Raw genomic sequence first — 24,653 nt, forward strand, 5'->3', positions numbered from 1 at the left:
ATACCTGAGGGGCCTAAAACATGGAGACCTGCGCTCTGCAATCAGGAGACAAGTCTTTACAAAAACACTACAGTCCCCGATGAGACAGATGTGCCAAGAGTGTTTTTGAACAACATGAGCAATTTCACACATTAGGAGGACTTGCTAGCCGGCATAAGCTAATGTATGTTTCCTCCGGTCGCCACAGTGATGGCGACAGCCTCTCACCATCCTGACAGCTCCAGTCCAAGTTAGCTGTGGACAGTCACACGAGCGGGGAAGACTTGTAAGCAAACTGGTCCTCAGTGAAGTAACATTTAGCAGAGGTGCATGATATCCAGTGTGGTCTGAGTGAGAAACCATGTTCTTCACCCGGTGGTAGGTGTACGCCGATTATCCTCGGGGGGGTTTTGAAAACAATGTTGTGTAGAGTCAGTGACACGTCGCTGGAGTCGAGCATCAGTTTACATGTATTTTCATATGTATTCTGTTTTGTGTTTGTGCATATTAAGTGTGTTATTGTGCGTTTGTGAAAAAAATGCTACTGGTATTATATATTTTCACTCATCTCCATCAGTTGTGATTAACTTCCTTCCTTCTTGCAAAATATTAGTAGTAGTATTAATATGTTTTGTCATCTGTATTTATACGGTCATGTCAATAAACCCTCAGCTGCACTGTAACTGCAGATGGAAATGAGCTACTAGCTAAAAGCTACAAGCATCTTTTATCTTTTTTGTGATTTTGTACGTGGTCCCTGATACAAATTAAAAATGAAAATAAAATAAATAAATAAAACATTTAATCAAAATTAAAAAATTAAAATACCTGGGCATGCCGAGCTCCTCACCCACTAGCTAGCTAACTAGCTACTAGCATAACGCACCAATCTTTGATCAAACTGTTGAGTCGAGGTGCATTATGGGTAATGTAGCCACCATGTTTTGACAAGGAAGATGAATCAGTGGAATAAAAGCTACAACATCTCTAGTACACCTGCATCAATTTCTCTTTTTAAACTCTTCATCGTGACATTAAAGGAGTGTGATGCTACATGTAAAACACACTGTTAAAAATATTAACTATTCATCAAATTTCTTTTAACTTAAAATGTTCCTAATTTAAAAAGGTATTTTAAATTATAAAATAATAACAAAATAAAATAATTTTTAATTATTATCTCACTGATATCGACGTCACTGTTTAATGTTTTCCTTCTGCTGCTGCTTTACATTAAAAGCATTTAATCGAGTAACCAGGACTTAAATTAAACGAGTGCAGCTTTAACAGAGCTCCATGAGTCCTTTATGAGTGCCGTGCACAGACGGAGGTGAACGCACACTTTCTGAGTCTTGCTTTGGAGTTACTGAGCAACATATTATTACTCATAACCCTGAAGCAATGTGCGTAGTAATATAATATGCATAAATCAGAATAATCTCAGCTAATACGAGTTGCAGCTGCTGCATTCTTATAAGATGTTGTGTTATTTCCCCATTGCAACCAAACTCTTGTTGTTTCATCAGTTTTTTCATTATTGTGATTAATATAAATGCCATAATGTTACTATTGTAAATATATCAGATTACTGGGATGTTAACATGTTGAAAGCAACACACAAGAAAAAAAAAAAAATATATACGTTTGTGCAGAATAAAGTACAAGAGAAATTATGGTTAAATTCTGATGGATTATGGGTAGGAGGAATAATAAATTCTTGCATCTGACTGGCAATAACTGCCCTGTGCACATGTGATTACTCATGTGATCACTTGCTCTTTAAAGTTGCTCCAACACTAGAAGGAGTAAGTCACTTGAAAAAGGCGCCTTCATTATAATTTATAATTCACAGAAGTTTGAGCCCTTATTCGCCTCCCAGATCTCAACTTGTTCATTTCAAATTATGAGATAAATTATAATTTCTTCCACTTGAGGATCATCTTCTTACGACGATCCATCACATTAATATGCTCACTGCACTTTAACTAAACCAGGTAACACTCAGCCTCTTTACTCTTTCAGGAAAACACTGCTGCTCCCTTGTGGTTGAAAACGCGTCTCTCTGATGTCTGCACATTTAATTGGTAAACACACACAACTGCAAATATTTCTCAGTATTTGACTGTTTGAAGTGACACGTTTTTAAATATACACTTAGAAATCTCTGACATCCACGTCAGGACTTCTACTATTATGCAATTCACCTGGTGTGAGGTGACTTTCAGAAAAACTTGTTCTCAATATCGGCCAGTGGCCTTTGGATGCGATCCAAACATAACACATGGCTGAGTTCAGTGACTCACAGCGCCGGCAGAAATCACTTCTCTTGGCCTTGAACTCTTCAGGGTTTTGAACTTTCAAATTCACAGGCAGTAAAGACACTAAAGTGAGCAGGAAAAAAAAGTTGCATTTAAACTTTTCTTTTTTCCATTGAATTCTGCTCGTTCAGAGAAGTGACAGCTCAGGTGAGGTGTTCAACCTTGTGCGCTAAATATAATCACTCACATGGCATCACTCTGATTTTAAATTCATTTACTAAAAAAAAAAAAAGAAATCCAGACATCTTTAAATATTCGCACGACATGCAAAAGGAGAACGTGGGCGTTACAGTCATCGCACCTGTTCTCGTAACACGAGAACACATGAAGAGAAGACGTGGAGGGAGGTTTGGTTGGCGCCTGACGTTGGCTCCGACGCGATTCACATGAATCTTGATGTGGACTCTACAACAGCAGAGTTTCAGCTGAATTTGGCTTTAGAGAAATCCATCTCCGGGTGCTGAGCCATGAACCTGCAGCGACAGAGACAAGGGAACAGTTAACACGTCGCCACCAAAGCAAGACGCACTTTTATTTAACATCTGATTCCAATAACTTTTTAATGCATCTTGTTCAATTAGTCAAAAAAAGTTGGTTAGTTGGTTGGTTTCTCTTCATGTCTTTATTCCTAATATCACAAACACAACTGGTTTGACTCTGATAAAACTTTCCTCTTGCTCTGTAGCACCTCCTTCTGGACCACGAGTAAATCTTTTCAACCAGTAAATGATCTCTGCAGTGACACCATCAGACGACACATTCGACTGGACAGACACAGATGTGAACTTTGTGTCAATAAAAAGAAACTCCGAGACCAGTTATCTCCACGGCTGTATTGTTTAACTCTTATAAAACTGCACAGTAGCTTTTACAGGCAGCTTTTAAAGAGCTCGTAGAGGAAGTGGACTCGAACATAACGAGCAGACAGTTGAGCCGCGGAGGAGGGAGAGGGGTCGTGACAGGAGAGCGTCCTTCATGTCGGTGCCAGCTCCGACGTTAGCCCACATCCAGGATTGTATCTCAGTTAGCTGCTGCACTGTGTAATATTTGACATGACATGACAGGCTGTCCCACAAGGACTACCGACTCCATAAAACACTCGACAAACAGTAATCCAGCTCGGAGGGAGAATCACCCTCCGTTAATACGCAGATTAAAGCAGCACAGTGGTTTAATGTTTCTGACCTTTGACTATGAATGGGATCTACTCCACTTTATGGCTGACCATTGTCTTTAAGTATAGGTGGTTTTACTCTTGAAATAGTCTTTGGTTTCAGTTCAGCCCGCAGAGACTTGAAGCTTGTTAGACCGAGGAAATTCAGCACAGGGAACATCATCCCAACCCCCCCCCCCTCACAGACTTGGAGGCGCATCTGCTGTGAGTTTGTGAGGGTCACTGTCAAACCATCGAGGGCACGACGGCTCTCTAGCAGCAACACTTTGAGCCCTTTATGCACACTTTCTGTAAGACCACATTTCTGCAGACGCTGCCTGAGGGAATTACCCAAAATTCATAGCGTTGTGACATTAAACACGGGGGTCGCCAGCATAAAAAAAAAAAACGGGCAAACAACGGCCTTAAAAAGCAAGAAATAATAAGAAGGAAGAGCATCATGTCCTCTGCAGCATGTACCACCACCGTGAAGTGTCACTGCTAACTGGTGCTGAGACTGAGACAGTCACATGTTGTGAAGCTGCTTCAGGCTCTTTTATTACCTACAGTTACAGCAGGTGAGCCTGGCCTTGAGCAGAAGGAGGTGACTAAACTACACAGGCATCTTTCAGATTCACAGCTCTTATAAAATAAAGCTTTGTGCACCATAAAGCTCCCGTCAGACGCACTCTGACTACACGGTCTGCTTTGAAGAGTTACTGTCAAAAAGATCTTTACAGTTCCGTGATCAAACATGAGCTAAACAGAACAGGTGTATTGTTCGCAGGTGATGTAACTTACTTTTTAAAAATGTCTTGTTTCTTCTGCTCTTCAGACGTAGGCAGCCCCATTGATTTCTGCCTTTGGTCATACATCATCTTCTCCACCATACCACGCGTCTCTCCATCCAGGTCTGACAGCTGCTCAGCAGGAAACACACACACAGGGGAGGGAGGGGGGGTTATAGAGCGGGAAAACTAAGGAGTGCTTGTCAGTAATCTTTTTTTGTCACTTTTATTAAACACACAGTTGCTGCTAAAGGCTTAAACATGGCGCCTGTTACCTTTGAGTTCTCTGGACAGATTTTCTTGGTGTTGATTTCTGGATCTGTGGTAACGATCTTACTCCACCACTCCATTTTATTAATCTGAAGTTAAAGGAAAGACTCGAATGAAACCAGGCACGTCATTACAGCTGAGGAGATGCATAATTAAAAAGGCTGGGATCCGTCCACAGCGACTCCTCTCTCACCTTCTCCAGGTGCACTGTGACCACCTTGCCGTCGTCGATGAGCCAGGAGCTTTCCTCCACCTTCACCTCGTTGTAGAGCTGCCCTTCAATAACAGGAGGGTGTCCTTTCAGGCCGACCTTGATGGAGCGTCGCTGGATGTCCACCACCACGTCTCTCCCCTTGATGCGGAACTTCACGTCAAAAGGCACGGCCAGCTGTGGGAGGAGGGTATCAGCAGTAACACATGTTAGATTCTGACGATGCTATCATATCTCTCATTCTTTTGTTGGATTTCCCACAGGAGGATGACAATAGTTGTGGTAGTAAATTACATTAAATGATGTTAATATCAAGTGTAATATTGCTTGAAAATTGCAAATATAAAAGGAGTAAATTCATTAACTTGCTGCGTGAACTGAATAGGCGAGCAAAAAAACAAAACAATCGTCCTCCATCGACACAACCCTGGTGTGAACGCACCCAAGATGCATTGAGGACGCATTCAGAGGTGGTCTGGGCCACAGGTGTCCACATTCTTTTGGCAGTGTGAACGCTACTACTCTAGCGACGTCTTCCGACACAGTCCGATTAGTCCCGCCCCAGTTTCATAGGCCCGGTTCCGACCTGGTATTAAGATCCGATCACAAGTGGACAGCTCTCGGTTCGTCAGTTCACACCCGGCTTTAAAATGCGTCTCCACATGCGTCTCGATTGACCACTTGTGATCGGATCTCACTTCTCCGCTTTCTATGCAAATAACTAAAATAACAAAAACTGCAGTTCTTCGAATGGCCGCTTGAATCTGGCTCCAAAAGCGGGTCAATCCTCACAGACTCCCACGTTACAACATCCAACTTTACAGCAGAAATAAACACGTTTCCAGCCTGGTACAAAAAAACATTTTTTCTCTCCAGGGCTAATTTCCTCCTTCATGAGGTTTAAAGATCTGCGTAACTGAGGGCGTGCCGCTTTGAGTGACAGGTGGGTGACCATACAGCGAGTCTCGGCTTGACACGTGCCCCTCCTCTTTGCCCATTTTTGGATTACCTGGGAGTTAGGGGCGGAGTCAGGTACTGGCAAGAGGGCGATGACGGAACTGCCCACTCTGAGCTTCAAAACCGCTCTCCAGAAGCCTATGGGTGACGTCACGGAGGCTACGTCCATCTTTATTTACAGTCTACGGTGTGTGTGAGAGCGAGCGAGCGAGAGAGAGAGAGCGAGCGGGTCGCGGAGGGGTTATTCGCATACAAAGCGGGGAAGTGAGATCCAATCACAAGTGGTCAATGGAGACGCATGTGGAGACGCATTTTAAAGTCAGGTGTGAACTGACGTTAGAGCTGTCCACTTGTGACCGGATCACTGAAGACGCATGTTAATACTAGAGCTGACCGGTTAATATATAACACGTCATCGCGATATGAACATGTGCAATTAACACATCGCAAAAGACTGAAACGCGATGAATTAGAGAAAAACATTTTATTTTACACACGCCGTGCGGTCACAGGGTTTTCAAGGTGCAGCGCCAGTCTGAGACAGAAGCCCCTCCTCTCAGCGGCGTTACCTGCAGCGGAGGGAGGAGGACGGAGGAGATGACTGACAGTGACCTTTGTCTGTGTTCTTCATTCAGCTTAGCTCAGCAGAACTGGCGCACACACTTCAATATGTCATCGCTCATGCCAAATTTTCCTCAGATGGTGCGGGTCTACTGTGAGGCGTAAAATACAGAGACTGGATTCCACATAAAAGAGATTGTGCAATCTATTTTGAATGACAACACCTTTCCTCGCATGATGTCACAGTCGAAAACATCTGGCTGCCTGAGCAGGAAGATGATCAGTAACACCTCCTGAGAGGCTTAGATGGTGAAACAGAAGGATTCCACAGAAATGATAAGTCAAAGCTTTATCCTGAGGTCAGAAGGAACTCACATCCACTTCACACAGGGTCTGTGTCCACTTGTAGGTGGGCAGGTCCGCTCCGTTTCCTGCGTTAGGCTTCAGTTTGTCTTTGTCCTTCTCATCTTCCTCTCCTTCTGAGTCAGACTGCGGACAAGGAAATTAAGACAGGTAAATCAGCAGAATCAGATTTAACTGCTCATGGACACTAAACTGTTTAACCAACTGTTCACTCACCCCCTTCTCTTTTTCTTCTTTGTCAGATGGCTGTTCGACGTTTGTTGGTGCGTTCTCCAGTTTCTGTTCTTCTTTCTTTTTCTATAAACAAAAAATAACCAAAAATAAATTAATTAATCCATGTGACAGAACAACTGCAGTTATTCCTGTGACAGAGCATCAAAGCACCCAAATGTCACCTCGTCAAGTTCAGACTGAAGTTTCTCTGCTTCCTCATCAGTCAGTTCCTGAATTCTGGGACCGTCTTCATTTTTCTTTTCTTTCTTCTCTTGCTCTGCTAGCTTGGCAGCTCGTTCGGCTTTCTCTTTCTTTTCCTTCTCCTCTTTCACCTGCTTCTCTTTGTGGACCTTCAGCGCCAGCTTACTGTGGTGGGCATAAGCATCTTTTACTAACTGAAAAGGAGAGAAATAGGTCATAGGTGAAGATGTGCCTGTGTTACTATATTATACAACATAGTCCCAAATGTTATAGAGGCTGTGTTTACAGTGATGTTACTCACCTTCTCTGCAGCACCTGCATCGCCACCGGTGAAGAAATCAGTTTTGCGGCGGAGGAAGCTGAAAAATGTGTTTACTAACTGTTGAGAGAAAAGCAAACCATCACAAACAATAAAACAGAATAATGAAAGAAACCTATTGAGCTTGATCATCTCCATCCTTCTACTGACTCTCAGCCTTTTGATAATTAAACATTTCCTCTATTATTAGCTAAGAAATGTGTGTTAATTGGGGGGGGGGGGGGTAATGATCCTTCTAGAAATTTCGACCACTTGAAGCCACTTAGTTAAGACCCAGTAACTCATTGCTATATACAAATGTTAAACTGGAACGTTATTCAGGAAAATAGGCAATCTACAAAATGGGTTTTTAGCAACAAATAAGAGATTTTATTGAAATGTCCTGCTGCTTTATTAGTCACATGTACGTCGAATTCCCCACAACACCTCATCGATGACAGACGTAAGGTTGTGATCTGTTCAGCATGAGACGTTTTCGTAATGACACCTTAGTTTAAATCTGTAAAAGAGCTGAAAACATTTGCTTTGACGTTATTTCAATGCTAACAGACGAGGTGTGCCCACTAGCTTACAGGCTAACTACATTAGCTTCTACACTCGCACGAAAGCATTAGCACGTTAGCAATAGAGTGAATTACCTCCTGTACCCCTCCTTCGTGCTGTTGCGCCATAACCAGCAACATCCCGTCATACTTTTCTTCATCGTCTCCCATGTTTGTGAGATAAGAAAAGGTTAAATAAAAATATTAGCTAACGGAATGACGAGCCGAAAAGTTGAGTTAGCGACAATGTGAGGGCCGTTGACACGCCACTTACTTCCTGGAAACAAGCCCCGCCCATACTTGTTTGGGCCAATTGGAGTAAGGAATTTTAAATGACAGCTGAATTTACCAATAAAGTGATTGCTGGTGTCAGGGAGGGACTGATGCGCCCGGTAAGAATGAGAACTTTCTAGAGGAAAAAAAATCGAAAGTAATGATTTTATTGTAAATATGATTTTAAGCGATTGTATGTTAACCGTCATTATTTTGTAGTGTAATTAAAATAAAGAAATTGTTTATAACAATAAAAAATTGATTTTATTTATTTTTTTAATCATTGGGGTTTTTACAGTATATTAACTCTATATGAATAAAATAATATAAGAATATAAGAACTATTTACTCCAGTTTTTGTGAAATCAGTTGGAAATTTCCCTCATTTAAGCAGTATCACCTGTGTCGATTGGAAACTGGACTGGACTGGACTGTTGCTAAGCAACGCAAACATTTTCCTGACCTGACGATGCCATATGAATGCACCTAGAGGTGTACGCTGAAGTATCCAGGCTTATTTTCTTCTCTCCATCTTCTTCCCACGATCATACATAATTTAATTCAAATGGTATTTCTGGAAACATATACATCTTTGCAAAGTTTGTTACAATCTAAGATAGATGACGACCGTTACTGTAACGCTAATAAACGGTTAGTAGAACACCTGGAAAGCGGAGTGATACATGTAGTTAAAGGTCCCAGTGCTTTTGTATATATCAGCACTCATGGAATGTTTCTCGTCCAATCAAATTACTTGGTCGGAACTAACTGTTGTATAATCTATTCTAATCAGTAAACTCGGCTACAATTTGTGGTCAATACTAGTATATACAATGAGCAAAGATGTTACGCTATAAAACAGATCATATTGTGGTCTTGCAATTCTGTTTGCCTGGGCTGAAACTACCAAGATCAGTTAAAGCAAGTGACTAAAATTACCAGAATAGAGTGAAGGAAGTTATTTGAGAGTTATGGTTTTAGAAGTGAACCAAGCATAAAGTTAGTGTGTGATACCCTTCTAAACTTGTGATGTTGCACATTTTCATATATCACCTGTACAGTAATTATGTACACTTTATCCTTATCTGCTGCACCCATGGTTATTGATTAATATGATCCCTCTAACATCAGAGGCCATGACTTCTCGATTCAATGGATCTCCAGTCTCTACTTCAAATGAACAGAACAGTACAACAACCTAGATTAAGTAAAGACATTTATTTATTGACTACTACTACAGGATAAATGCAATATTTGATAATCTGCGAGATGAAAAGTTGGGAAAAATAACAGTGTAATCAATAGCGGATAAAACCATCAGTGTAATGAATTGGGAAATGGTGGAAGAGAATATGTTTTGACTATTTAATATACGGTTATAAATGATACTAAGACATCTACTAGTGAAATTTAATGGTAAAATAATATCTTGACATCAACCCAGTCATGAGCAGTATATTAAGATCTAAACTACTTGTGGGTTGCACTGTAGCTGGAGATTTTCTTGACTGGAACAACAAATGAAACAACATATAAACCGAATGGAGCTAATAATGACAGAAAGGAACAATACAAATGTGGATTTCATATTATATCATTGAAAACTTTAATTGAGCATAATGCAAGTGGTTAACTGGTCAAACAACATAATAAATGTTTCCCAAAGCTAATAGTAAATAAATGTGGGTTACACAGTAGTCCTTTGATTATAATAATACAAAAACATTATTGTGAAAGTTCAATGTCTGTTACTTTGTATGAAAGATGCTGACAGTATGGTCACACAAAAGATATCGTCTTAAAATACATCTGTTACAGTTTGTCCATTTTATAGGGTAGAACTCGTGTGATTCAGCTATTACATAAAAACACCACATGGGTTACAAAATAGTTGGATAGTTTAATATTATTTCAGAAATAAGGAATATGTGTATAAAAAGAGTTAACTGCTGGTTACTAGTCAGGATCAGAATGTGGCTGGTGATTGTGGTGTTATCTAAACTTTAGCTAACAATCATCACAAACACTACTTTGTGTGTGCATGTGTGACACAGAGCGTTCAGGGTTCACACCTTATTTATAATCACGTTCCTTTTGGTGTTACCTTTCCTATATAAGTACCAATCAAATACAGATATTGAGATGGTCATATTTTTTAAAAATTGAGATTGTGGTTGTTTACTCCAATTTTGCCTAGTGACCATTTGTTGATCTTTTGGAGCTGACCATCTGATCCATGGTCCGGTTGTACATCTCTCTGATGTGCTAAAAGCTGGTCTGTTTCCTATCCATTTGATAGTTTGCTGGTGGGAAGAGTAAGAGGGGTGACATTTTTGGGTCCATAACTCTATATCATAACCATTAGGTATACTGACATACAACATGCCCTATTATTAATGCACTTTGAGTTAAAGGTAAATTCAGTTATAAATTCATAAAACTCAATCCTGTTAATTTTCTATCATTACAGATGTGTCCGGCAGCGCTTGAGAACGTTGACTGATATTTTGGTGTTTGCCATGTGAAATGACAAAAATGTTTTAGGGTGGATTTTACATTGAGGGCATTGAGGCTTATTTGATTTGATTAAGTCCAGCCTAATTTAGGGACACAAAGTCAACAGGTTTAACAAATTTGTCAAACTAGCTTTAGTCATTCAGATAAAATGTTGTTGTTGTATATCAACTCAAAGAATAATAAAGTAAAATAATAAAGTATTTGAAAAACAAGCCAATGATTACATTTACATTTCTCAGTTAAATAATGTGACAACATTAACTTGTACTCAGCGTAATAGCTGACTTTCCCCCATTATTTCTATTATTCTCACTGGCATACTGTATTTATTGTATGTGGAACTGATGTACAGTTGTAGCTCCCAACTTTTTGCTACACATTGGTCTCCTGAATTTGATTTGAACGATACTCTGTCACCATTTTCTTCATGTTATTGTCTGTCTTAAGATCAGTTCTTCGGAGCATGGTGTTTGGGGTGGCCAGTGGATCATATCTGCTTCTGTAAAAGAGTGTTTAGTCACTGAAAAATGCACAATAGCACATTTGAACCTTACCTTTCTTTTTGACGAATTTTAACAATACTGACTACATACTAACATATTAACATATGTTTATCATGTGTAACACACTACATTGGTCCCAACTGACAACACAAAGAAGGAAAAACAAATTAGATACATACAGTACTTTAATGTTGGAAAGTGGGAGGAGTGGCTGGTCCTGAAATTACTTTCCCCCTCTGTAAATTCCCATTTCAAAGTTTTCTCTTAATTACCTCCATGATGTTCCTCAACATTTCCTGGATAATATAATGATACTGATTGTTTTTAATATGACCAAAAGTTTTAATTATTTCAACTTGATTCCTCAGAAACTTCTGTTCTTTTCTTACAGTTTATGTTAGTATAGTTTATGATAAATAATAAACTAATAAACTGACTTACTTTTTGAGGTGTTTCTCAATAGCCTTCCGTTCATACACTGCTCCATGTTTTGTTTTCACAGGATCAACAAATATCTTCTTGGTGAGTGGGCAGATGAGATGGTTGGGTACAAACTGAGTCCCAGGCTCCACCAATTTCTTTCACATCAGAAGTAGAGAGTAAGTATTAAGAGGTTACAGTTCTTTAAATGTATAGCATGTGATACATTATATGCATGTTAATGTGTATAACCCTGAGAACCTTTCAAAATACTATAGTTGAGTCCAGCTGGGGACATTTGGTGAATCGCAGCAGTTTCCTCAGTTGTTTTTTGGCATTTCTCTATGTGCACTATCTCTGCATACTCTTCAGAAAAACAAGAACCACCAAAGTCCTGGTTTTGAAACCAAATCTTTGAACATGCTAGTAACCCATAAGTACAACTTAATATTTATAATTATAACTTAGTATCACGTTGTTAAAATCTAGTATATCATAATTATGAGATAGAGAGAAGATACAATCTTTGAGTTTTAGGTATTCATAACTTCAGTTGCTTGCATGCTTTATTGTCAAGTTCCTTACATTTTTCCTTTACCCTGAGAACCTTTCAAAATACTATAGTTAATTTACCTTCTCCATATCATCCAGTGATTGCGCAGCAGTTTCCTCAGTGTGTTTTTTGGCCTGTTCTTCATAAACCTTTTGGCTGGTCATGAATTCCTCAGCCAGAATGCTTCCACAAAAAGGACATATATTTTACTCAAATGTTTCATTAACCTAACAACAAATGGATATGCTGTTTGCACGAACATGTTACAAATTTCCTTCATACAGTATATTTATGAAATTCATACTTTTATTTTGCCCCTACATTAGTGCTTTCAGGGCAGGGCACCAAAAGTTATGTAGAAAGTTTGTGGCCTCTTATTTCATGACAACATGGTTCAGTGTTGTATGTACTGTACGTAGTATGGGCTGATGGAAAGAGTAGCAAGTGTGTAGACAAAGCAACTGATAATTATTTTTACATTAGATTCGATTTTTCTGTCATCAGCAGTATATGTACAGTATAACTTGTGACTATATCCAGCTTTCTCCTCATTTAATTCATAATACTATGTATTTTTTTCAAGTGTCAGAGGACAACGATTAGACAATGTGTGATGCAGCAGTTGTGTGGCTGTACCTGACAAATGTACTTAATTTATCAAGTATATTCTGTTTATGTTAACACAGTCTTAAGATGAAGCCTAATGATGTGTGGGTGTACCATGGGTGTGTGTAGGGGCTGTCTTACCTGTCCAATGGATCTTGAGGCTCAGGGACAATCAGCAGTCCATACACAGCATCAAGGATATCTCTCATGGTGATTAGGGAATTGTAGTTCCGGTCAAATATGTTGTGGCAGATGCGCCCCACACTGTTGATATTGCAGTGGTAGATCTTTTTTCGTGTTAAGAAAATGATACAATACAATTAAAGCACATACATTACTTACAATTATAGTAATTTTCAGGTTATATTTCTTTGTTAGAGATTACACAGTGCTTTTGGAAACACTAGTTCTAGTAAACTACTTTGTATTTACCTAAAAACATTTTAAATAGGAAAATACAGAACAATACCTATAAAGCTCTTAATATAGTATGTTTCAACTTTATTTATTTGACAGGATACGCGTGTGACAAAGCGAACAGTTGGAGGCTTCACCGGGTAGTCAGAACCAAATTGGCAAAACAGCTCAAAGACTCCTTTCTCATAAGGCGTGTCAGGAGGTCCTTCCATGAGAATCTTCCAGAATGCTAAAAGTTTAAAATAAGATAAAACAGTTCACATCCAATATTTATTTTAATAAAATGAGTGTTGATATACTACAGAAGCCTTTACACACTTTGAATTTGGTTTAAAATATGAACACAAAATTTTAATGCACTACGTCTGGACAAAAAAACAGAGACAGATAATAATTATTTGCCATGTCAAAAAAGAAACTACTCAACATAAAATATTGGAATAAAAATGTAAGTAAAAAAAAAAAACAAAAACAAGGGATAACAAGTTTGGATAAAACAAATTTCAAGAAAACATGCCACTTACTGAAGTCAGATTCAGATGGAAAGACAGTAAAGTAGGGATGTGGGTGACAATGGAGGCTCTTCAGCTCTTCCATGATACGTCTGTCCTTTTCCATGAAACGTCCATCTTTGGCCTCCAGGATCTTCTTTTTCAGCACACTAGTTTGAAAGATTAGTGCTTTAGAATTAATACAATTCTGTAATATTTTAAAATATAGACAGCTAAGTGTGATGTCCATGTACTTACAGCAAGAGAAAACAAGTTTGCAATTAAGCTTATTTGACATAAGCTATTTACCCAGGGTAACAGACTTTACTATGCCAGCTCCTTAGTATAAAGTCTGTGTAATATCCAATTTAGCTGACATAGTAATCCTCTGAAGAATCTTTGTCCAAAATAGTAACCCCGCTGCAGTTGAAGCATATTTCAACTATGTATGAAAGAAGCCTATTCTGTCACTTACTTTTCTGTCACTGTCACTTTACTGCACATCTGGCTTGGTAAGGTAGCCTCTGGAAATTCATCGTACCCATGTGTAGCAAAGAACCCTGTTAAAAGACTCTGGAAAAATAACAAATGGACATAAACCAGGATATCATTGTAATTTGTGATGCTGATGATTGTTTCTAATAGATTACTGTGATTCACTCTCATTTTCTGAGCATTTCAAATAGTATCGTGGACAACAATCAGTGTACTAACTTCAGTGATGGAGGATGGGTCAGTTTTGTTCTTGGGTTTCCTCATCTCCAAAGAAAGAACAGTCTCTATCTCAAAAAGCTTGAGACCATCTTTGCTTGTCTTTGGATTGAAACAGCAACCCCCTAAAAGAAAGACAGTTTAAAAATTGTGTGTGTGTGTGGGGGGGTTTGATTAAAAATAGTTGTAGCTACCTAGGTTTTAAATGTAGTGTAAACACACACCCATGGGTGCTCAAAAATGACAACTGCGTCAGTCCCAACCTAGCAAAGAGACTTGTATTTCACTGGACAGCACTGATTTGTACTTTTGGTCATTCTTTCTCGTTTTTTCTGTTGTGTTACTTTACATCCTGTTTGATTTTGTCTCAGTGTATGACACCCTAGTATAAAAACAGGTAATTTCCCATCTCCCTTCTACCAGATCATTTCTGTTGCCTTAAGCCGAACGTTTGTTTTGTCAGTATAGTTTTCAAAGTGTTGTTCTCGTGTCTCCATCACCCCTCTGAAAAGACCAATTCTTACTGCTTTCATATTGGTGACTATGTGTTTTTAAACCTGAATAAGGACTTTGCTGCCCATATTTGCCATTGGCTCCTGATTTTGGTCAACTAGCTGAGGGTTACATTAACATTACATGAGCATGGTTTATTTTGGAGTTTTATTAATATGGATCATAATGTTTACCCATGGTTTTCCATAAAAGCCAGTTTAAAGAAAGGAAACTGGCTTTTATGGATTTCATACCTTACCTGTTGCAATGCTGATTCCATGGAGACAATTGTTTTGGACATTTCCAAGAATAATCGCATCCAAAATGATGTTAGATTTTATCAGGGAGGCTGCAACAGGCACTGGCTTGTTTTTGGATCTACGGACAAATATTCAGATATGTTCTCATAAAACATCACATAATACACAGGTGTTTTATATTTGTATGCAAAGAGCAACAATTCATGATTACAACTGCTTCCTCAATGTTTTCCTCAGTTTAACACGAGATACTAGTTTTATATCACCAGTTAAGAAAGCCATATTTGTACCTCCATACTTGTGAGGACCTTCAATGACAAAAGGCTTTCAATAGCCTGTTACCCCAAGCTTAAGCATCTCAACTAAATACCTAACCCTAACCCTAATCCTAACCCTTAACTAAACCAACATCTAGTTCTAACCGTCATGTTGAAAAGTGGTGGGGACATAAGGCCTCAGATGAAAAATGGCATATCAAAAGAACATGAGCTACTACTGACTCAATAACATGAAAATACTTAGCATAAAAAACAACATTAAACATTGACTGTACAAGTAACACTCATCTATATGCATCACAATCACAGTTTGTGAGACCATGTCAATCTAACAATGCCAATATCACATCTATTGTAGAAAGCACCAGTGCATGTTAGTCAGCCCAATGATAACAATATCCAATATCACTGCCCCAAAATATGAGAAATAGAAACAACTGAAGGAATAACATTAACAACTAAGCTAAGCTGCATGATAAATGAACCTACCTTTGGATGCTAAGTTAAACGTCTTAGAGAAACAATGTTCACAAGTTCAATAAATCATCATAAATCATGATTCATTCTAAGTATAAAGTTTAAAACTTCAGTGACTTAAGACGTCTGAAGACCTGGCCTTGCTCTTTAATATCACAAACCCAACTCAATTGTTAACCATGTTCATTGAGAGAACATTTAAAAATTGGACGAGAAGAAATGGTGTCAAAAATTTGTTACAGCTACTGATTGGCGCATGTACATTTTTGGGTCATTTCAGAATAAGTAGCTAGAGGGGCACAATGTGCATTTTTTTCTTTATATATATATATACATATATATATATACGTATATATATACATATATATATATGTGTATATATATATATATATATATATATACATATATATATATATATATATATATATATATTGCATTGTATGTTTTATTATTGTGCAAATAAACCTAGGGCATCATAGCTAACTAGCATAACAAAGGATTTTACCCAACATCATGTCCATCTGTGAGACACAGAATGCGAAGTCTACAGTCTGGAAACTTCCTCTTCACTTTTTCCAGCTCAAGCATTCCATGTTGTAGGGCATCGTACAACTTTGTTTTTCCAGTGGCCTCAAGAGTGTGCACGTGTTCCTAAGAAAGGGAACAACTGTATCTATTTAAGTGTATTAGCCCATTGTATTATGCTCAAGAACCCATATTGTATGGCATAAGGAAAGAAAGACCATATCTTAATCCTCAACTGGTATTTTAGATGCACACTACAGAACTGAACAAAGGTAAGTTTGATATAATTAATGTTGTGTGAAGTACTGTATTTACCTTAAACTTTTCGAGCGTCTCTGTAAATGTGTGGAGCGTTGTCACTGTAGAGTCAAACTTCACAAGGCCAATGACATGATAGAAATCATAAGCCATGCTCCGTGTTGCAAAGTTTCCAAAAAGCTCTTTTACAGCATGGATTTTCTGTATTTCCACACTCCCGTAACACTTATGAGCCATGGATGAGCTTGTGTCTATCAGCACCTGATGAAAGTAATGTTTAGAAATGATTGAGTTGTACTTTATGTCATAGTGATCTTAAATGATGACCTTTTGTATTTTTGTGCCCTTACACTTGTCACACCGTGGTGAGGTTGTCTTGTCTTGGGTTTGTTTTGTGCTGTCATTTCCTGTTTTATTTTGAAAAGTAATTCTCCTCTCGTTTCAGGTCACTTGCCCTTCCTCATGTGTCTCAGTCTGATTGCCCTAAGTGTTTCCACCTGTCCCCTATTTCCCTCCATGTGTTTAAATAGTCTGTGTTCCCCTTGTCTTGTGCCAGAGTGTCTTCGTTCTCATCCTGCACCTGAGCCTTTTGTCCATGTCCACAGCCATAGAAGTCGCCAAAGTAAGCTTTATGTACCTCGAGAAGAGTGATTTTTTTGTTTGTAAATTTTGCCCTAGTTAAAGTTCATAGCCCTTTGTTTTTCCTTGTTAAGAGTGATTTTTTTGTTTATAATTCTTGCCTTAGCATATTTTCATAGATCATTGTTTTTCCTCGTTAAGAGTGAATTTTTGTTTGTAGTTCTCACCTTAGCATGTTTTCATAGATCTTTGTTTTTCCTCGTTTAAGAGTGATTTTCATTTCATATAGCCCAATTCTTTATTTATTCTAGATCCTCCGCTTAGTAGCGTGAGTAGACTATTTTTTGGTTTATTTCTATATAGTCAGGGTTTTCCTCAGTACGGAGCGTTTTGTGTTTATTGGTTTGTTTCTTTTGAGTAATACCTTTTTCCTCCTCCTGGAGTGTTTTTTGTTCTTAAGATTCAGAGTCTAGTGTCTAGTTTTTTCATAGCCATTGGTTTGTCACTCTGTCTGAGGTCTCCAGTGAATTCAATAAAAGCCTTTGGTTTTCTAATATCTCTGCATCTGAGTCCTGCTTTGAGTCTCGGCCTGACAACACTCCCCATACCGAGTTTTTTGTATGCTTAAAAAGAACATGTGTCCATAATCTGACTGCTGCCACAATGTACTGACACACCCTGTAGTACAAACAAGAGTCAACAGTTTAGTTCCTCTTTAAAGTGTTTGGAAACTTGCTAAGACAGATGTCTGCACTCAGTTTTCCGCCTGAGTCTGATTTATGCAGACCGATCTGAATTGAACTGATTTATAACAATTTTCAAATACAATCCAAGTTAAAACTTTCTGCAAGTATAGCACTTCTCAAAAGATTTTTGACATTGCACAAATCTAACACCTTTATTTATTAAAAAAAAAAATGTGTGTATGTATATATTGATAGAGTAGCAAATGATCAAAATTACCAGTATGGCCTCTTTTGGAGTCCTGGTTGTGACAAATGAATCATCATCCCTATGGTCACCAGTTCTGCACAAAATGTGGACATTTGATTTATAAGGTAAGATATTTGTTATTTTTTAAGTATCCAGACTTTGTGTTTCAGTTTAAACAGATAAAATTGCCATGTTTGCCCAAGTCTAAACTCAATAATTCATACTTACAGAGTGAAAACATATACATATAAAATTGTTGCAAATTTATTAATTATCAAACACTGAAACCTCATTTACAGAAGCATCTTTAGCAGCAATTACAGCTTTGGGTTTCCTTCCTCTCTACAAGCTTTGCACACGTAGATATGGATTTACCATGTTGTCTTATTGTGATTTTGTATGTAATTTAATCTATGTAATGTCTTTTATCTGGACCCCAAGTCAGTAATTAAGTTTGATTGATTGATTTATTATGGGTTAGTGAGTGTAGATTGATGTGGAAAATGGCAATTTTATCCATTTCAAATTAATCTTCAACACAATAAAATGTGCAAAAAGTGAAGAATACTTCCTCAAGCCACTGTACAGTTGTGGATTTGATTGTATAAATGACAAGTTAAACTTTTCTTCATCAATATATGTTGATTTGCCCTATAGATTTGGAATAGTACAAAAAAATTGAGGTACTCACTGTGCTGCCAACTTGTTCACATCCACATTTTCAGTTTTGCCAGTCAGACAGTTATACACCTGAATCCTTGCAGGTATTAGCTTGTTTTTATTCAGATAAACACCAACACTATCTGCAAAAGAAAAAAGGTACTTGTTAAAAAAAAAAGGAAGAACAATAAAATTACACATATAGTAATGTAGTACAAGTGAATGAAAAAATGTATCCAGACTTTTGACTGGTACGGTAGATCAGTGGCAATCCTGTAGCTCCTCACTTCAAATTAAGTACCATATACCTTGGTATCTTAGCATACTTAAACTTTTAACAAAATGTTTAACAAACTGTGGTGAGCATCATCATGTGCACATCATCTGACCATCTGCAAAACCCAGCTCCTCATATCCACATATTTACATGTCCTCGCACACTGAACCCCAAATTTCCTCTGATGGTTAGGCCAGCATTGCATTGTATCTTGCTGCCATTGGTGGAAAGCATGTGTGAGAGTGGATGAATGAGTCACATTGTGAAGCAGTCTGTATAGAAGCGCTGTGAAAATGTTGCAATTCATGTTTATTCAATATTCAAAATGCGCTAGAGACAATGGATACATCTCAGTTCCCTTACTTGCACTCATGTCCTTCTCACTTTCATCTTTTCCTTGTAAAACAGTTTCTACTTTCTATTTCCTATATGCATGTTATCATTTGTGTTGAGCTTGGAGAATCAAACAATTATGTTACGTTTAATTTCACTCCCAAAGGGAATGTAAATAGGGAAGTGTTTACTCCTAATTAACATGTTGTTCTTGGGGTCTTAATAGACCACCAGGCAAGGGACACTGGCTTTTGTTACAAGCACATAAGTGAAGTATCCCCCCTGAAAATTTAAAAATGGATTCTGTGTCTTTCGTCAAGCACCAAATTCAGATTTTTTTTTTGCATTAAAGAGAAGGGTCATGTGTTGCCTATACTGTGCTGTATGTCCTACACTGTTTCCCTTCACTGAGACTAACATTCTGTTGCCCTTGTAGCACATAACTTAGGCCTACATTTATGAAATCACTGTTAAGACTGTTACAACACCAGATCCACCAACACAAATGTCTGTATATTAATTTTTACTAACACCCTGTTGATTTATGTAGTACCTTCTTTCAGCAAAACAAGACATGGGTCTTGAACTCCTAGATCCTTCAAACGTAGTGGTGGAGATACTTTGAGTAGAGGGAAATGTTCAAGTTGCTCTGCCATGTTTCCAATAGTCTTCCCAGTACTTATGTGAAAGCTGTAATTTAAACACACAAATTACTGTACATGTTACTGCGTTCTTGTGCCATCTGAGCACAAAACCAAAGCAAAGTGGGCAGCAGTTAAGTTTTTTTATTTAATTATTATTCATAAAGCTGTATCCAATGTGTTGAGTGAGTTTATATAGTAGTGTAGAATACTGCCAACACTAAGAGTCTATATCAAATAGAAAAGAACTGATCTCTTTGGAAAATCACCAGCTAACAAAAAATCAGTTACTATAATCATCATTAGCTAGTATTTAATATTAGCTAGTACTGTTGCAATGTTAAACATTGTTACACAAGCTAAGCATGTGTGGCACCTGTAAGGGGTTAATGTTTTATAACATGTGCTAAAATACATTCATTTCATCGTATGGTTATTTAGTGTTAAAAACAGTGTTTTTCTGTGGTTAAAAGGTCAAGTTCATGGACTACACCCGCCAGCAGGTGGCAGTAGTTTGTTTTATGGAACATAGCCACAGGCCACATCACGTGGAAATACACATGTATGTGAGTTGGTAGTCGGAGCCCGGACGAAGTGTTGACGCAGGTGCCTGGTGCTGCTGTATTGCTACTCTTGCCGTTTTGCTGAGTTTTTGCCGGTGAAGTCAATAAACGAACATTCTTCTACACCACGAGTGTCGTCCGTGTGAGTGGTCTAACATTTTGGAGGTCCCACCGAGATCAATATTGCTTCACGACGGAGAACTCCTCGGCTTTGAAGAAAAAAAAACACGGTAAAACACCGGTGTGTGAGAGCAGTTACTTCGGTTAGCTGGCGGCTAAGTGAAGCTAGTACGACACCGTCCCGTTTTATTGTTTTTTTCGAAGTGCAAAGTGTTAGCAAAACAATATGACGGAGCACCGAGAAGAGTATCTGCTAGAAATTGAAAAAAAGTTACTCGAACTGACTGTGAAAGAACTTCACCGAGTATGTGAGTGCTGTGCAATTGCTGGCAAAGACCAGGAAGAAATAAAAGGCAAAACTCGTCGTGCACTTGTCAAGCACGTCATAAAGTTTTGTGAACGTGATGATTTGCTGGACAGGGAGGACGAAGGTATGTCTGTGCTTTTGGATTTAAACGACACACTGGAAGCTCTGCTTGAGGGACGACTAGAGACCGACGCCACGGGATCAGCGCCACTCGTCTCTTCACCTGCAGTCAGCGAGGGGGAAGCGGGTGCGGCTCAGACAGCGGACCCGACGTCGGAGGTGGCCCAAGCAGCAGACATCACGTCAGGTGAACACAGAGACAGCACACCGCGCCAGTCGTCGCTGCAGGGACAGGCGGTACGGGACAACGGGACACCGCGCCGAGGCAGGGACTCCACGAGCAGCTGCTGTGCTTCTCACACCCATGGTGGTTTCCGGAAAGACTTCCGAATTAATGGACAGGTTGGTGAGTCAAACTCCAAAGATACTCTGAGCTTTAGCAGCCTTGAGCACCAGATTGAAAGCGGTTTGAGAAAGGGATATCCTGATATGGAAATTGTGGAGGCAGTGATACGTTCTGTGAGCGCTGGATTGAAATTAAGGAGCTACTTGGAGGGAAAAACAGATCTCACTCTCGCCACTCTGAGACAAATCTTAAGGGCTCACTATGCAGAAAAAGATGCAACAGTATTGTACCAACAACTGACAGAAGCTGTGCAGGGACATGGTGAAACACCCCTTGATTTCCTCGTCCGTGTGCTTGATCTACGCCAAAAAGTCCTGTTTGCATCTGAGCGCGCCCAGTCTGGCCTGAAATACAACAAAGAGTAGGTCCAGAGTCAGTGCTTTCAGTCTATCATGACAGGCTTGTCAAATGATAACATAAGAGCAGAGATGAGAATGTATTTACAAGATGAAAAGAGTAGTGATGAACAGCTGCTGCAAAAAATGCAGAGTGCTCAGTATAATGAAAATGAGCAGGTACAAAAGATTAAAGTCACAAATAAGGCCGTTCACAGGGCAAGTCTGAAGCTAGTGGAAGCAAGTGAGGAAGAGAACAACCTTCTAACAACTTCACCCTCAGCTAAACCTACCAAACCAACCAAAGAAAACTCCCTGTTTACAAAAATAGAGGAGAGCAACACAGCTATCAGGGAGCTCACAGGCCAAGTAGCATTGCTAGTACAATCTGCCCAACATGAGAGGAAAACTACTGATGATTATCAGACAAAGCAACCTGCTAATGCTGTTAAGAGACCCAAGAGACGTTGTGTAGCATGTCAACAGGACAGGATGGACTGTAACCATTGTTTTAAATGTGGAAGTGCCACACATTGGGCTAAGGGGTGCAGAGTAGGAGAGAAACAGAAACCGCAGGGAAACTGGCAGAGGTTGTGACTGTGGGACGCACCACCACCTCTAACCCAAAGTCCCAGAATGACCCAAATTTTGATGTGAACTCACCACCAGAACTTACAAATGCTAAGCAGGGGGCAGCAAAACATCAACCTAATCTTCACCCTCAAGCACCTGCAGAGCCAAGAACAAAACGTAAAGACAAACCCTCTCAGACACATAACCCTCTCACAAAACGCAAACGAGTTGCACAGTTGGTAGGCAAAAAGTGTCTTGTCTGGTTCAAGTTAAACAACATAAAGACTCAGGCACTGTGGGACACCGGAGCACAAGTGTCCATAATGAGTAAGGCATGGAAGTCCGACAACCTACCTGATACAAAAATACGTCCTATCAGTGACCTGCTAAGTGAGGATGAACTGTTAGACTTGAGAGCAGCCAATGGCTCAGAAATCCCATTTGAGGGGTGGTTGGAAGTTAACCTCAGCTTGTACGATCCAAAAACCCAAAACATCAGGGTCTGATGAGATACTAGTTCCAGTACTAGTGAGCAGGGACATAGTCCAAAGGCCCATAATAGGGTTTAATGCTATTGCGGAGATAATGATGGACAGAGAGGATCAGGTCCAGCCGAGTGACAGAGTAAAGCTGCTCAGAAATTCACTGAGACTAGGCACAGGAAAGGCAGAAGCACTTTTAAACCTGATTCAAGGCGCCACAAACGAAGATGCTACATATTTCAAAACAGGTAGGACATCAGTTGTAGTTTCAGGGGGACAAATTAAGTGCATCAGCTGTCCTGTCAAAACAGACCTCAAACCAAACACTGAAGTGCTTTTTGAACCTGAGGAGAACCTGTCATTGGATGAAAAACTCAAAATAGCAGGCCAGCTGGTCAACATATCCTGCTCCTCACGTAGAGTGAACATATATGTGGAAAACACCACGCATCATGACATCACAATCCCAGCTAAAACTGTGTTAGGGAGCATCCAGAGAATAACAGACTGTTATCCGGTGTCCCCAGAGAAACACCAGATTAATGCTGTGGTAATTGAAAACTCCCAGGCTCCATCTAACTCAACAACTGAAAAGTCTCAGGGTGAGCCTCAAGACAAATTGTGGGATCCACCTGTAAATCTTGATCACTTAAGCTGCGAACAAAAAGTAATGGTCAAACAAATGCTAAGGGAGGAATCCAGTACATTTGCCAGGCACAAAGATGAGGTTGGCAACATAAAAAATTTGAAAATGGACATTAAGCTAACTGATGACATTCCAGTAGTCAAAACATAAAATGCCATACCTCGACCATTGTATGATGAGGTGAAGCGTCACATACAGGACTTGCTGAACAAAGGCTTCATCCGTAAATCCACCTCCCCCGCGTCGTCAGTCGTGTGTGTGAGGAAGCGAGACGGGAGCCTAAGACTTTGTATTGACTACAGGGGGCTCAATAAAAAGACAATCCTAGACAGGCATCCTATACCACGCTTTCAGGAGATACTTGACGGTCTTGGCGGGAACGCCTGGTTCACTGTACTAGACCAAGGCAAAGCTTACCATCAGGGTAGCATCAGTGAGGACTCCAGGAAATTCACAGCCTTCACAACCCCATGGGGACTGTATGAATGGAACAGGATTCCATTTGGGCTCACAAATGCACCCTCAGTCTTCCAGCGTAGTATGGAGGAGAGCCTGGAAGATCTCAGAGACAAAATATGTATTCCATACTTAGACGATGTTTTAGTCTACAGCAAAACATTTGAACAGCATGTGGAGGATGTGAGATCAGTTCTCAAGCGTCAGCAAGCCTGGGGAGTTAAGCTGAGGCCAGACAAATGTGACCTGTTTAAAAATGAGGTGCGCTATGTGGGAAAAGTGATCTCAGCTGATGGCTACAAAATGGACAATAAAGAAATAGCTGCAGTGCAGGCACTGAAAACACAACCACCCACAAACATTAAAGAGTTGCGTAAACTTCTTGGTTTCCTGGGGTACTACAGAACTTATGTGCAAGACTTTTCACGTCATGCTAAATGCTTGTATGACCTGCTCTCTGCAGACGCAGCCCCAAATCCTAAGCCGAAGTCCAACACTAAGTCAGCAAAGGTAGGACAGCTTCCCCCACACCAGAAAATAGTGTGGACTGATACTCACCAGAAAGCTTTGGACCATCTAGTCGATGTCCTAACAAACCCACCTGTAATGGCTTATCCGAGGTTTGA

General features: G+C 39.5%; 2 protein-coding genes across 2 annotated transcripts in view; both read right to left on the minus strand.

Moving 5' to 3' along the window:
- Positions 1 to 2,496: 2,496 nt before the first annotated feature.
- nudc (nudC nuclear distribution protein) lies at positions 2,497 to 8,159 on the minus strand. Its single transcript, XM_023413220.2, has 9 exons — positions 7,972 to 8,159; positions 7,316 to 7,393; positions 6,996 to 7,208; positions 6,817 to 6,897; positions 6,613 to 6,726; positions 4,702 to 4,896; positions 4,514 to 4,597; positions 4,252 to 4,370; positions 2,497 to 2,770 (listed from the first exon to the last, which is right to left on the minus strand). Exons 1-9 carry the CDS (start codon positions 8,044 to 8,046, stop codon positions 2,719 to 2,721), a joined length of 1,011 nt encoding a protein of 336 aa, XP_023268988.1. The 5' UTR covers positions 8,047 to 8,159; the 3' UTR covers positions 2,497 to 2,718.
- A 1,189-nt stretch (positions 8,160 to 9,348) lies between these two features.
- LOC111660082 (uncharacterized) overlaps positions 9,349 to 24,653 on the minus strand; it is a 21,920-nt gene continuing 6,615 nt past the window's right edge. Inside the window, exons 10-24 of the mRNA XM_023413216.2 lie at positions 21,337 to 21,481; positions 19,992 to 20,128; positions 18,860 to 18,971; positions 18,199 to 18,262; positions 16,714 to 16,917; positions 16,379 to 16,524; positions 15,118 to 15,236; positions 14,370 to 14,491; positions 14,131 to 14,228; positions 13,689 to 13,825; positions 13,269 to 13,393; positions 12,889 to 13,034; positions 12,222 to 12,324; positions 11,610 to 11,746; positions 9,349 to 11,164 (exon numbers count right to left, since the gene is read on the minus strand). Coding sequence (XP_023268984.2) covers positions 11,038 to 11,164; positions 11,610 to 11,746; positions 12,222 to 12,324; positions 12,889 to 13,034; positions 13,269 to 13,393; positions 13,689 to 13,825; positions 14,131 to 14,228; positions 14,370 to 14,491; positions 15,118 to 15,236; positions 16,379 to 16,524; positions 16,714 to 16,917; positions 18,199 to 18,262; positions 18,860 to 18,971; positions 19,992 to 20,128; positions 21,337 to 21,481 — 1,922 coding nt within the window. The 3' untranslated portion in view covers positions 9,349 to 11,037. The remainder of the gene's footprint in view (positions 11,165 to 11,609; positions 11,747 to 12,221; positions 12,325 to 12,888; positions 13,035 to 13,268; positions 13,394 to 13,688; positions 13,826 to 14,130; positions 14,229 to 14,369; positions 14,492 to 15,117; positions 15,237 to 16,378; positions 16,525 to 16,713; positions 16,918 to 18,198; positions 18,263 to 18,859; positions 18,972 to 19,991; positions 20,129 to 21,336; positions 21,482 to 24,653) is intronic.

The sequence above is a fragment of the Seriola lalandi genome, unplaced genomic scaffold, assembly GCF_002814215.2.
Source record: "Seriola lalandi dorsalis isolate HSWRI2012SDOR001 ecotype SW California unplaced genomic scaffold, Sedor1 jcf7180002054505, whole genome shotgun sequence".
In the NCBI taxonomy this organism is placed as follows: Eukaryota; Metazoa; Chordata; class Actinopteri; order Carangiformes; family Carangidae; genus Seriola; species Seriola lalandi.

What these genes read in the sequence shown, in the direction of transcription:
- nudc (XM_023413220.2), bottom strand. Translation starts at nt 8,046, where the DNA reads ATGGGAGACGATGAAGAAAAGTATGACGGGATGTTGCTGGTTATGGCG. An exon ending in ATGCAGGTGCTGCAGAGAAG is followed by an intron (nt 7,209 to 7,315) that starts GTGAGTAACATC and finishes TCTCCTTTTCAG; the next exon opens with TTAGTAAAAGATGCTTATGC. An exon ending in AAGAAGAAAAAGAGAAGGGG is followed by an intron (nt 6,727 to 6,816) that starts GTGAGTGAACAG and finishes CCTTGTCCGCAG; the next exon opens with TCTGACTCAGAAGGAGAGGA.